The following is a 14,796-nucleotide window of genomic DNA, read 5'->3' on the forward strand; positions in this document are numbered from 1 at the left end:
TCGCTTTGCTTTTGAGATTGGACGAGATCGGGCATTGACAAGGTGATGTGGCTCCGTGATCACTGCAATATTTAAGAGAAAGTGCAATTGTTAATGTTATCTGCACACTTTCTTGGTGATTTTTAGGTATCGATATCGAAATCTCACTGTATATTATCACAATATGTATTTCATGATAACATATTTACTGCAGTATTTTGGAAAGGCTAACAGAACTGTAGAAATGCTGCTTTTCCTTTTAAAATGCCTTGACAAAATTGATGTTAACCATTACTGTTATTTTCCAAATTATTATAATTATATGAAAGTGATATGAAAGTGCCTAATGGTTATTCCTTCATCTTGGCTGCTCTGAAAGGGAGCAAAGGATCATGGTCTGTGTTGTTCACTCTGTTTTTGGGGGGGGGGGGGTTTTGTTTGTTTTTTTTAACTGTTGCTGCAATAAAAAAAACAAAAAAAAAAACCCAACATTTAAGCAAAGAGGCTTGCAATTCAATATATGGTGACGGCTCGTGATATTATTGAGACTTTTAGCAATGCAAATAATATCACAACATTTCGGTTATCATTACATCACCAGTAATTTTTTAACATTGTCTGAGCCCTGTTGTATTCCATGAGTTTGTAAAGAATGTGATGTTACAGTGTGACACAAGATCCAGTTCCTAGAGGGGCATGCAGACAGAAAGACTGGCTCTGCTGCTGACTCAGAGAAGACGGTTTGCTCATAGTTCAGGCATTTAGGTCATCTCCCTTTCAACCTAACCTCTGCCGCGGGTCCCCCCGTGGCTGGAAACCATGTCCGATTTTGGTTACATAGTTTTTGGCAGTAGACTTTTAGTGCTACGATACTTTTAAGGTGAGAGTCTGGACACTGTGAAACATGATGGCTCCTGTTCTTTTTGTGCCAAGGCCGAGACATTGTCCACATGCAGCCTTTGGCACATGGGGCGTAACTTCCTGTGGACCAGTTTGCACGTGTCATGTGTTAGTTTTGTGGCCATAGAGTTTGAGAGACAGACACAGTGCTCAGTATTGCACTTAACTGTAGAGAGGCTTATAGTCGTTTAGTCCATTAATCAGTCAATGGTGCTTTAGTCGACCAGAAGTTGCATTCGTCGACTAATCATTTTATATATATTACAGTAGTGTGGTGATTTTTATGGATAGACAAGCAGAGTTGGGTTGGACATCAATATTTAGTCTATAACAATTTAATAATGCCACATTTTACACAAACTACATTGCAAATTTGTATGTTTATTTTTACTTGCGTATTAAATGCATAATGAGCCATTCGGAGACAAATTATAGAAGCCTAGATGTATAGTTTTTTTCATATTTTGGACTGTATTTGAAGTTGACACCCTGTCTGTACAAACAGGGCGAGTCAGTGAGCTTTTTGTTTCTTCACAGACTTGTCCTACTCCTACTTCTCAGTTATGCAGTTGAGTCTTCAGTAGTATTATCTATGGAATTATAATTTTGCATCTAGAAACAATGTGAGACATATGACAGCTCTACAGATGTGTAATGCACTTGCTACACAAAATGTACATTCATGAAAAGATATCAATGATGACAGTGCACTGGACAGACAGGTGCTCTCATAATACAGCCTCATGTGTCACAAACGTCCCCTTAAGCACAGCCCTGCTTCAGAACAGCGACCACACTCACCTCTTACAGATGCAAATCAAAGCCACGTCTTTCCTGAAGAAACATCTTGTATTTCCCTGAAGTGGAGCGGATCCAGAACAGCCACATGCTCCTCCACACGTGTAACAGTTCTGTCCTCCTCCTCCTCTCCAGCCACTGTCGCTCCACTGCTCTGTCCGGATCCTTCATTTCACACAAACTAATAATGTAATAATTTAAGGTGCTGTGTTAAGGTTTGTGATCTTAATGCAAACTTTACCACACTGGATTTTTCATGAGTAACTTAAAAATGAGCACACTTTCTTCTTTTGAAACGACTAAGATAAAAAAAGGCTAATATTGCTCTAAAATTTCCTTCTAGCTAATATCTGACAGCCTTTTTAAACATGAATGATGCTAAGGTTTACTATATCAGTGTCCAGTTCTAGGCCTCCTTTAGCTCCCCTCTCCCGGAGCAGACTCCCCTCCTCGCCCTCTGTCGCCTCTCCTCGTGCCCCAGTCTGGAGCAGCTCTTCACACCTCCTCCAATGAAACCAGATCCAGTCTTGGGTCTGAACCTCCTGCCTGGCCATGTCCTTAAGGCTATTTTTAACCAGCAGTGGTAAAGCTCTGTCAATTTGCCAAAGTCCTACCACAGCCCACCGCACTGGGGCAGAGGGCACACTGCATGCTTGCGTGGGTGGAGGTGGGAGCAGAGCAATGATGCAACAGCAGAATTAAAAGTCAATCAGCTAAGCCAATGCTCTATGCAGTACAGCGGAAATGAGTGTAATGATTCTTAAACGGCCATATAGCGTTATTTTCTCATCTGTTAGAATGATTCCTCGTTACAACCATACCTGGAGTTGTTTTGTTTCATTCACACATATTTTAATACACAAATACACAACTCCTGTATGTTTTTTTTATGAGGTAACTACATTATTATATGACTAAATGCTCACAAGAGTCAATTCTGTGTAATATAGGACCTTGAAGGAATAGTTTAAAAGTGAGAGTGCAAAGGAAGTTGTATACACCCACAACTATTTAGCTTGTATAAGTGTTTACAGAAGTAGTTATATTTTAGAACATGTTACGGCATGACGTATTCAAGATCGTATGCAATCATTCAACGCATATTGTCCTGTGTTTATGCTTTGTGTGCTATGATCTAAACTGGGATTACTTAAGTTATGTAAGAATTCTGAAGGTACGCTCTTGAATTTCCCTTTGTCTGGCTAGTGTTCAATAGAATACGATTTGAAGAGAAAAACGTTGGTTGCTACGTACGAAGACTTAACTGTTATATGTTGTTATGAATTTGCTTTCAGTAGTGACGTTAACTATATCAAAAATTAATATCAAAATAGTTTGGATCAGATATATATTTAACGATATTGGTTCAGCCAGGGATCTAAATAGGGTCTAAATTGATGTAATAAGACTGTTTACTTGTGTTTTCCCATAACATCTCATAATATTTGAGCCTCATGTAGTTACACAAGGAAAAAAAAACAAAACTGTTGCATAACACAATTGGATTAACTTTGTAATAAAATACATAATACTTTCAGACAGCAAAATATGGGTCAAATACTGCAGTGCAAGTTGAACTCATATTTGTGGGTTTCTGAGTGATGGAACAATATGCATAGTTGCGATTAAACAATTAAAAACTAAATATTATATCTTTGTCATGTTCAAATATCCCCAAACTAATGAATATGATGCTGAAAACTACTGCAGTGAATGTACAGTACAAGTCCCTCTGCTTTGAAGCTAAAGTTTCGCTTGTCTCATTTCTAACCTGCAGGCTCCATAGTCACTCTCATTTGCTCTTTTTGTCCCTTTGGAGTTGCCGTCATTATCTAACCGCTGTTCTCCCTCTCCTCTGCACAGTCAAGTACATCAAGGAGATGTCGGCCTTCTTTAAGACATCTGGCTCCCCCGGCTCTGCGCTCCCGTGGGACTCTCCCCCCTCCACACCACAGAGGGGCGCCCCTGAGCCCACCCCCGCTGAGCTGAGAGAACCCCGTAATATCCCACTCAAGATGTGTCAAGTGTCGCGGAAACAGTGCCCCCCGGATACAGAACACAGGTATTACAGTTTTGTAGCGTTCTTTATTTTCTCTGTTGATTTTTTTTGTTATATTAGTGGCTTCAGATATACAGTATACTATTGTGACTTTATATGAGCACACTGTATATATTGTGTACCTAAACTACTACCTTTTAAACTGTAATTTCACTAAGTGTGCTACTTAATTCCAAAGTACTTTTCTTTCATAAATGAATCAGAGCAAAAGCATGTAAGAAGACAACCTGTTTGATCAGTACTTCTTGGAGTAGGAGTTGATCAGGAACATAGGTGGGAGGTAAGAAGAGTGTTTTCAGCACAGAACAGGATGACTAAATTACAAAAACAAACTATAACTTAACTCAGAATATTGTATTTTGATTAATACCTTCTTAAAAGAACACATATTATGTAAAACTAATGTTTATTACAAGTGTATGTGTATATTAACATGTCTGCACATGTTCCTTAATTAGCTAATAGTTTTTTTACCCCGTGGTAATTCCCTCTGCTCCCAGTAGTTGGAGCCCCACACCATATTTCAGTATGGGGAGCGCCAAAATGGAAAATAACTCTGATTCAGTATATGGTAATTGCGTTCTAAAAGTTCTAAAACATGAGATGTCAAAACAAAGGTACAAAAGAGCAGGTTTAAAGGCCAAGAACACTGCTACTATTTCTGCTTTTATTTTATCATTTTAACACCCCTAAGTTATAAGTATGTGCGCTGTGCCAGTCCCAAGTCGGGATAAATTTATGGAATTGCAGAAAGCGAAAGAGCCAAGCCAACAGTCTTAAATCACTCCAGTGCTCTAATACATTGATCATTTTCTCTCCTGGATGAATTGTAAAAGTGTAAAGTGTCTACTTGCCTCCCCTGACAGTAGCAGAAGTCTGTAGAGCCGCCTGGAGCCTCACATAGCTCATGGTGAACAGTGTAATCACCTATTCTTTGTTCTAATGTGCATGGGTCTCCCTGCAGCGGCACTCTCCTCACTCACCCTCTCTCTCTCTCTCATTTGTGTGCCAGGTATTTCGAAGTGGTTTCATCCAACAGAAAGAACTCTCTGTTCCTGCGGGCAAAAGACCCAGCTATGGCTCAGTCTTGGTACAATGCCATCCAGGCAGGAGCTGCCAGCCTGTTACCACGAGTCAAGGAGGAGATGAGGAGCATGCAGCCCCATATGGAGGTCAAACATCTGGGCTGGATAGCTGAGCAGGTATAAAACTACACCTGAAATACAAGAAGAACTGCAGTGCATACAACTGCTGGGTTTCAGATGGCATCACAACACTCTATGCGCCAATAATAATTAAGAACGAGAAATACCTCCATGTATGTCATATCTTCTGTCTGTGTTCAACCAGGAAGTCAAACCATAAACTTCACCTGAATTTTGTTAACTATGTTTTAGTGAAAAAGTACTCTAACCTGTCATGCACTTTGATATCACAGTTTTGTTGAAATCAGATCATGAGTTCAACTGTATCACTATGTACACTTTATCATTTTCTATTGCCTTTAGTTGTAAATAAAGTCCTCGGCTTCTTCTTAAAGGTGACACTTCAATGCTATTGGTTAGATCCAGCTGTCACTCACTCAGAGCCTTATAGAGACTAACCATAAAATGTCTTTATTTGAAGACAACAGCATCAAAGGGAGACATAGTGAATCACAATAATCACAGCCCTATGTATAAATAGAATTAAAGTTAGACATTTAAAGGATCTATATTACGCTATTTCCTGATCTATGTTAAAATATTTCACCTGAGTTCTTCTCTCAAACGGAAAACACTCTGTTCCACCATGTGATGTCATGTGATAATGCAGGAAGTGAACTGTGATGTTTTTAAACTCTGTACATCTTCATGGCAATCATTTAGATCATTTCAACCCTGGAATTTCCAATCTGTACTGAACTCGAGGTAAAAGGAGCTGTTAACTTGAAAACTACCACTACATAACATCACAAGGGGGAACAAAGCATTTTAAGCTTTGGAGATACAGACAGACTAATAATGCAGGGTTACTCAAACATGTGTGAATGAAACGAGACACAACTTCAGATATGTTTAGTATGAGGCAACCATTTAATAACATGGCTTAAAGCTCAGAATAATAATTTTTTTGTAATATAGGACCTTTAAAACTGTTTAACAAATATGGAAACACATTTTTAGTTTGGCATAAACGCATCTAAAGAAAAATTGAAAATCACTGCATGAATTAGGAAATCATACATTTCACAAAGTTGTAAAAAATGAAATGAGACAAACAACAACTGTCTTATATCAAATGCATACTGCCACCAATTTCAAAATGAGATTGTATTTGTGATTCATGATCAGATTGTTGAAATGTCATCTAAACAGTTACATCTGATGTGAGTAATCTGATTTCTTTCTTTTCACACCGTCTGTGCAGGTTTTTTACAAGGATAATTATTTAAAAAGGGCAAACTAATGTGGCAAAAACAAAAGAGAAAATAGTACGGATTGAAAGAGTTATTTAAATGTATTCTACTTTGTCTTCCTCATTTTAAAATCCAATGAACAGCTGACACATGTCCCCAGGTACTTCTGATGATCACATTTGTCTTGTGTTATTTATGATGATTATAGTATCTGATTATTCTAGTTCTGTGATGTTTAGTGGTTGTAGTTGATTGTTGTCATGTCCCTACTGTGCTCAGATGACCCAGGGCCCAGAGAAGCCGGTGCTGGCCGTTCTGACGGACAAAGACCTGCTGCTTTACTCCTCACTGCCCGAAAACAAGGAGAGCCTCAACAACCCCTCCAAGAGCTACCCCCTCATCACAACCAGGTAAGAGCTAAGATCTTCTGATGTTCTTAGTAATGTTGCAATACTAAAATGGCAAACTTGTTAGTAAGAAATAGGCTTCAAATTGGGGATGAATAAGCAGAAGAAAATGGATGGATGGAGGCTTCAAACCATAGACTGTATAAAGAAGTGCACCAAGGGAGTGTGACGTCACCCATAGCGTTCGGCTCCATTCAAATCAGAATCAGAATCGGGAGACTTTTATTACAATCGTCAGTGAACACAGCTCACAGACCAGGAACTTACTTCGGTGGTAAAGTGCAACATAAAAACACACTGAATAAGTACAAATAAGGGCATGCACAAAGTTAAAAAATATATGCTTAAAGATAAAATAAAATAGTTAGAGGTAGAAAATATATACAACGGCTGCATCAGAACAACAGTGCAAGTTAAGCAAATGAAGCTGGTTGAAACTAGCAGTTATAGGAGCAAATTTAGAGCCAAGATCCTTATTAGAAATTCAGACCGCAAGTGTCATAGCAACCAAAAGGCCAATCTGGAGTGAGGCTGTTAAAGGTAACGTTCCTTCCTGCAGGCATCGCTGATTTAGCATGAATTGGGCACTTAGCAACCCTGTCAATCAAACCTGTTGCTAACACTAGCGAGAGTGACCTCAGGGAAAGAAGACACCTGATTTGTCTCTTATTAATGAGAAGGATCATGTAGAGCGGGTTAATACGAACATTTTGTATTTAGCCTGACAGCAGCAGTTACAGAGGGGTGACAGTTTTCCAATGTAATATAAATTGGGGCCAGAAGTGCAACCATGATGTTTTCCTATATTGTAGTGGCTGGCAGGTTAGCTATGTCCATTTATATATACAGGCTATGCTTCATACTCAATGATGATTTCAATGCAACAATTAAAAATATAATCTTTTAGACAATTGAGCATTTAGTATTATTATTTTTTCACTTTTATATGATGTAGACTAGGACCAAACTATTCAAACAAGGACCATTGTTGTCCTATTTATTTATTTTTTACATACTTGTAGCAATTAGAATGCATTTTCAATACTAGTTTTAGCATTTTATTTTTGACAACACTAGTAGTTATTGTGTTTTTCCACACAAATGAACTACAGACCTTTAGAAATTTGACAAGCATCTAGCTGTTTATTCATTCACTCAACTACCAACTACCAACTACAACCAACCACTCACTCACACCCCTCTCAAGTGTGAAGTGTCCTGCTCTAAGGAACAAAGGCACAATGACCTGGCTTGTGAAGGGTTGTATTGTTGTAAGAGTAATTACTACAACAAATGCAAATTATTTCGACGGTACAACAGTTCAGTGTCAGAAAAAAAACATCCATGCCCAATATGTATCTTAGGAGTCCTTCATTCCATTTAAATTCTGTAAATAATTTCCTGTTTTTGAGAATCTGTAATCTAGAATCTTTGTATTTTGTATTTCCTTTAAACCAGCACACACCACGTAGTCACTTTTTCCACAAGTGGGATATGGGAAATGTCAGCAGCATGGAACATATTTATACAACCACCCAATGGAATGAGTCATACCTTCATGCAGTTTCCTCATAAAAAAGCAAAATCTACCCAAAAACAGTCTTCATATATATTTCCCTGTAACTGTATGTTGCTTGTGCAGACTGGTGCATTCGGGCCCCGGTAAATCGTCTCCTCTTCTGGACTCAGAGTTGTCTTTTGGGGTGCGCTCGGGGACAAAGCAGGGTGTGGAGACTCATTTGTTCAGAGTGGACTCGGCCAAAGAGCTGTCTCTGTGGACCCACCTGCTGGTAGAGGGCTGCCACTGCGCCGCGGAGCTCGTCAAGGAGGTTTCTACAGGTAGTCAACACTCAAATACTCAAAATACATTTATAAACCTTTAGCGCTAGAATGCTTATTAGTTTTTATGTAAAGAGATTGTGCCTGATGTTTTCAACAGAATAAAGTTAAATTTGTTTCCTCCAGTACAGATAAATTGTTATTATGCAACTCTTGGGGTAAAAATTTGATTGCTGTCTGTGTCTGTGTTTATCGTTTGCAAACCAGGAAGTAAGGTTTTCTTTAAAGGTCCTACAAAATAAATTTTTTCACACATTTTTAGTTTAGACACTTAAGTGATGGTATTTCTTCTGCTATATTCTTGCCTTGGAAATATCTTAAAGCCTTATGTCAGGCATGCCCAAACTGTGGCCCGGGGGCGAAATGCGGCCCTCAGACCAATTTTTCTTGGCCCAGAAGCTTCCAGGTGAATTGGCCCATATTACCTTAAACAGTACTTTTTACTGTACGTAGCCCATATCAAATATGTAATGTGTCCCACTGAGGATGTAAACATGAATAAAGGTCTAGTGGTTCAGTCTAACTTATAATAATAACACAGATTTTAAGTATTTACTGTATTGGCGACCAGTCTATGGCCCTCAATCAGCCCTTAACTTTGTCTGTGTTTTTATTTGTGGCCCTTAATGAGAAAAGTTTGGACACCCCTGATTTATGTGGCATGAAATATGTCTAAGTCAACAGAGGTCTCTGGGATTGTATACGCTGATTTATATAATGAAAATAAATTTATTTCAGTTAAGTTATGGTTATATTGCATGCTGGAGAAAATTTGAGCACTGGCAAGGTCATGACAAGTTTGTTTGAGTTGTATGACAGCTCCTCTGTGTTTTTAAAAGAGGAGCTGTAGGGGCCGCAAAGAGTTACATAATAATAATATATCTGTACTGGAGGAAAAACAAATTTTACTTTACATCAGCCAGTGAGGGGAATGTCTTTTGAGCTATGCAGGGGGGGGGTGTACGTGCAGGTTTACTTAAGCATGCATGAATAAAACAAATACAATTCAAGACATGTTTTGATAGAGACATTATAATGATGTAATGGTTCGGTAAAACACTATGGAACAGCTTTGCATCATATTGTCGGCCCTTTAAACTGTAGACAAAACAAATAATGCGTTTTTTCCATAGCTCCAAATCGTAAAAAAAAAAAAAAAAGAATCCATCTAAACACTCCTTAAACCCAACTGTGTATTTTATTGCAGACATAGTATACTTCTATTGAATGCACTTAGCGTTAACAGCACTTTTTCTTTACTTTGTTTTTCACATAGTGCATATTCTTTTCATTATTCATTTCTTTCCATCTCAAACATATCAGTTCCAATGTAGCGTCTGGGCACAAGATGTTATTTCTATTCAAAGCAGTCAGCGCTCACCACAGGGAGCACTCGCTGTAAGCTCCAGCAGAAGTTGCGTTTTGATTGTTGTGTAGGAAATCTGATTAGGAGGCTGTGCGGTAGGAAAGCCATCCGCATTTAACTGATTTGTGGGCATTTCCGTCTCATTTATTTACAGGAAGAAACAAAGATGTGTCATTAGTTTGAGAGATTGAGCAGAATATATTGATATATTTGTGACATGCAGAGTTGTTTTAACATTACCCATATGCTGTATGCTGCTGCTAACTGAAGTTATTTGAAGAAATGGTATTTGCATTTTTGGGGAGAAGCATTAAAAGTGCTGCCATAGAGCCCCCTGCTGGCAACTAAGAGAAGTGCATAATATATAGTAAACTTGACTCTGAGGGGTTTTCAATTTCAATCTGTTGTTTGCAATCTTATTTTATTATATTTATACTTGATATTATTTATTTATGTATTCATTTATGTATTTATTAATTTGTCAGTGATTTTGTTTGATAGCACCAACCTATATTAAAAGGCGCAAAAGGCAAGGGAAGTTGTACTGAGAAATAACAGGCTAAAGGTATTGGTGCTAAAGGTTTTGACAGCTAGCAGATATAAATAACAGGGTTGTTCGTCGACTAAGGGTGGGAGTGGTGTGAAACTAGCAAAAGCTTTAATTATTCTTTCAATAGGCTATGGTATATAAGACTACACACACAGGAGTTCATCCAGAAACAGTTTTTCTGCATGCCTTTTTTTTTTTTATATGTGGGTAACCTCATGATTCACTTCCAAATCCTGTCATCCTTATCATAAAATATAATTAAAAAGGTTCACATACAAAGCACCCGTGTTCATTTAATCAGCTAAATGTCTAGGCCAACAGCCCGAGTAAACAATTTTGAAATGATCACTGATTTACATCTTTGTTACAAGCATAAAACAACATGGCAACCCTCAGTAACAGTCTCGTGCGTGTGTGTGTTTTAGCGTGTAGCTGGAATGGTAAGGAGTGCACTCTGGGTGTGCACATAGACGAGGGCTTCACTCTGTACACTGAGGAGATGGGAGTGAGGAAGAGTGTCCTGCTGCAGCAACCTTTTGAGCGCCTCAAGATGTCCTCCGACGACGGGGTCCGCATGATATTCCTCGACTTTGGAGGCCCTGAGAGTGAAATAGTGAGTTTGCGTGTTGTTTTGTGTAGTTTAGGACGTTCATAAGGGAAAAAAGTACATCGAAGTAGATCAGAATGTTGTATTGAACATGTTTGTTTATCTAGTAATAGGCTAGTAATAATGTCATCATTTCAGATAGAGGGCAGTGGTCTATGAGCGGTTATCAAACTGTCTCAAGTATCTCCTAAGCTTTGTCCCTTACTCCGAGTACCCCCTAACTTGGGTGAAAGGCAAATTAATTGGTTTACTATAGTAATATGTGGTCAATTACTGCATTATATTTTCTTGTTTTAGTGTTTTCTGTGTTTCTGTGCATTCTTAGAGATGTAACACTCACCTCAAAGAACATTTGTTATTTAAATACTATTCAATTTCACCCTTTTTTTTTTCTGAAACCATTTATAGTAACCCCTGCTAAATATTTGCACACGCCAAACGGTCCCTATACCGCTGATTGGGAAACACTGGTCTATGTAACTGTATGGGAGATTCACTGTTTTGAATGAAATAGCCAAAATTTGATTCACAAATGTTGAACTTTATCATTATTTGTTTGGTATTGCTCCAAAACGTGTCATATTTATCTTACAGTAGGGCTTACAGTACTGTCAGTAACAAAAAAAATACATCTTTGGAGTTGAATAATTGCACCACTTTTGTTCATTTTATGCTAATAGAGAACATGATGACAGTTTTTGTTTCATGTGAATAGCCCCAATCTTAAAGTTAAACAACAAATTCTATTGTTTGTAACCTGTATCCCAGCAAAATTTTTAACTTTAGGAATTTTTAAAGTTAAGTGTTACATAGCCTATATTCAACACAGAATATACATTTTTATTCTCGTTTTCAATTTCCCTTTCAGCAACTGGACCTCCACTGTTGCCCCAAAACTCTAGTCTTCATCATCCACTCTTTCCTGTCTGCAAAGGTCAAACGACTAGGGCTGCTGGCATGATAAAGACATATATATGCATACACAGCAATAGGAATATCCAATAAAACAACATGCACAACCGGAAAAGCAGCCTATCCAGCACCCTGGTCTTCTAAACGCACCAAGGAGGAACTAATGATGGACCTTTTGATGATTGTAAGTTTACTGGGGACAGATTATACCAACGCGCTCGATTCTGACAGCCTGCATCTTAATATTTTTTCAAAGTTGACACGTTTATTGCATTGTAGCACATTTTTTGATTTGTTTTGAGTCACAGCAAGCCTTTTGTCGCACGTCTTTTCATTGTTTAATCTGTCTGTTCGCGCTGTAAGCATTGATAAAAGGGTATTTCACGCTGACTGATGCTAGACAAACATTTTTTTGTTTTGTTTTTTTCTTGTGTTCTTTGTAAATGACGGCAGCTCGAGCAGAGTGACAGGATGACACCACGACTGAAGGCTCTGTGTTCGCTGCTCTGTATAAATAAGTGTGCAGATTATCACTGTGCGAAACAAAGTAATACACCACTCGGTACCGCGGCTGTAAGAATGTATTCACGGAACATTTTTGAAGACTTTTCAGCATTTTAAAGATAGACGATTTTGTTTTAAGTTGTTCATCTTTCTGAAACCCACAGAGAGGACTGAAACATGACCAGAAACTAAGAAAACATGAGACAAAGCCATGCTTGAACCAGGACTAAACTAGAACTAAACCAGGTTTTAACAGCCAACTAACTTGGATTAAGCCAATACAAGTAATTCCCAAACCAGGCAGGACTTAAATCACGATTAAATTCAGAAGAAACCAGGTCTTAAAAGGGCACAATGTAACTTTTCAGGTTTAGTGTCTGACGTATTCTTATAGGAGATGGTATTGTATTGCTTAAAATGTTCTACAGTACAACATTAAACATATGTATCTCCATGGAGACAAGCGGTTGGCCCTACTAAGTAAAGTTACAGGTCAAATCTATGTAGAGGCGACTCCATTTAAAGTAAGAATGTTTGTTTATTTCATCTATAGGACGGATTATCATAAATGCAAGATTGAGATCGAGATGCATAGGTGACAGACTCCACTGGAAAAGTTGCATAGTGTTTCTTTATCCAGGACTAAGCTAAACTAAGTCGTAACCAGGATTATTGCACGACTACACTGCAACACAACCAGGACTAAAATGGGTTGGAAAATAACTGAAATAACTGTGGTACTTACAAAATTATGGGTACGGCCCTGTGGGGAATACAAGAACTGTACGATATAAATCTGATTTAATTTGACTTTTCTTTTTTTTTTTTTTTTGGATATTGTTACACTATATTTTAATATGAAACATGAATCAGAAGCAGGAATTTATGTCATTCTTCATAACTTTTACACGTTTTTGTCACATCCTGTTTGAGATACAGATGCCATTGAATTTGAAACGAGCTACTAAAGAATCAGATATTTTTAAGAGCATTTTAGTAGATTTTTGTATTTCGAAAAAAATAATTATAGTTTCACATGAGGATTTTTTTTTTTTTTTTTTTGAAATGTGACTTTTCATCATTTTGTTGGAGGATTTCCATTTCACACAGTTAAAAACAGCTAACCCATATTGTAAAACTAGACTGTTAAATTGTGCTTTAGAACAACCACTTAATTTGGTACAGTATATATTTTTTTCTTGTATGTGAAAGCCCTGTTTATGTTTATATACAGGTCAAACTGTGCTTTGTTTTTGGAGAATTATTAGTTTAAATTTTACCAATATTTTAGTACAATTTATTTGAATAGTTTTTTTGAATTATTTAATAGATTTTATCAGCTGTTACACTTTTTTGCCATCAATATTTGTATAAATTGACAGAAACTAAACGCTGCCTTTTCTTTAGCCAACCCCTAAAAGACTGTATTAATATATATTTCAAGACTAAACGTTGTTTTGTTTCCAGAATAAGATGTATTGTATATTCTTATTTAAATAAAAGTGTGCCTTGCTGGGTTGTTTGTATATAAACAAATAATAAACTTTTCATTACACATTTACCAAAGGCTTTATTCATACAGCACAGTGACGGTGCAGCTGGGAGAGTGTTCATCCACTCATCTGAAGGTTGGCGGTTTGAATCCCACTTTTTGAGGAAAACATCATTGGTTGAGCGTTCAGATCCACAAATCCACTGATCCACAGGTTGATGGTGCGATTCCAGCTCCCACAGATGAATGCTGATGTTGTGTTTTTGGGCAGGACACTTAACCCACCTTTGCCTGAGATGTTCCACAATATGGTATTATTTATCTCCTTAGAGACAAGCATGTGATGTTGCCAGCACAAGTTATTGGTCCGATCTGCGGAGAGGAGACCGCACTTACAGTAAGAAGGTATTTTAAGCAAAACAAAACTAATTGATTAAAACAGAAATTGGGTAATGGCGAAAGATGGCAAGATGCAGATGCACGCAGCCAAAATGATCTTCCTCCGTAGGGTGGCAGGTGCTCTCTTAAAGATAAGGTGAGGAGTTCGGTCACATGGGAGAAGCTCGGAGTAGAGACGCTGCTCCTACACGTTGAGAGGAGTCAGCTGAGGTGGTTCGGGTATCTGTTCTGGATGCCTCCTGGACGTCTCCCGGACATGAGGGAAGGGGCCCTGGGGAAGGCTCAGGACTCTGTGTCTCAGCTGGGGAACGCCTGGCAGTCCCACCGGAGGAGCTGGAGGAAGTGTCTGGGGTGAAGAAAATCTGGGAGTCCCTGTTTAGACTGCTGTCCCAGTGACCTGGCCCCGGATAAGCGGAAGAAAAATGGATGGATGATATTTAGTACCACACTGTCTCTATAATAAAGATGCTTTGCCTGTAATGCTCCACAAACGGGTGGCATATCATTAAACAGAAAAGTTACATACTGCAGCTTTTTTTTCTTGTCTGTAAACTATTACATCTGCATAACTTCTAATGTAAGCAAT

The 14,796-nt window shown here is 38.2% G+C and overlaps 1 protein-coding gene across 1 annotated transcript in view; it reads left to right on the top strand.

The window, feature by feature from the left end:
• Positions 1–13,879, top strand: part of snta1 (syntrophin, alpha 1) — a 52,251-nt gene extending 38,372 nt beyond the window's left edge. The window contains exons 3-8 of the mRNA XM_033967128.2: positions 3,541–3,739; positions 4,749–4,938; positions 6,414–6,544; positions 8,184–8,380; positions 10,722–10,909; positions 11,772–13,879. Coding sequence (XP_033823019.1) covers positions 3,541–3,739; positions 4,749–4,938; positions 6,414–6,544; positions 8,184–8,380; positions 10,722–10,909; positions 11,772–11,864 — 998 coding nt within the window. The 3' untranslated portion in view covers positions 11,865–13,879. The remainder of the gene's footprint in view (positions 1–3,540; positions 3,740–4,748; positions 4,939–6,413; positions 6,545–8,183; positions 8,381–10,721; positions 10,910–11,771) is intronic.
• Positions 13,880–14,796: the final 917 nt, after the last annotated feature.

This window comes from Periophthalmus magnuspinnatus, chromosome 5 (genome assembly GCF_009829125.3).
Source record: "Periophthalmus magnuspinnatus isolate fPerMag1 chromosome 5, fPerMag1.2.pri, whole genome shotgun sequence".
Taxonomy (NCBI): Eukaryota; Metazoa; Chordata; class Actinopteri; order Gobiiformes; family Gobiidae; genus Periophthalmus; species Periophthalmus magnuspinnatus.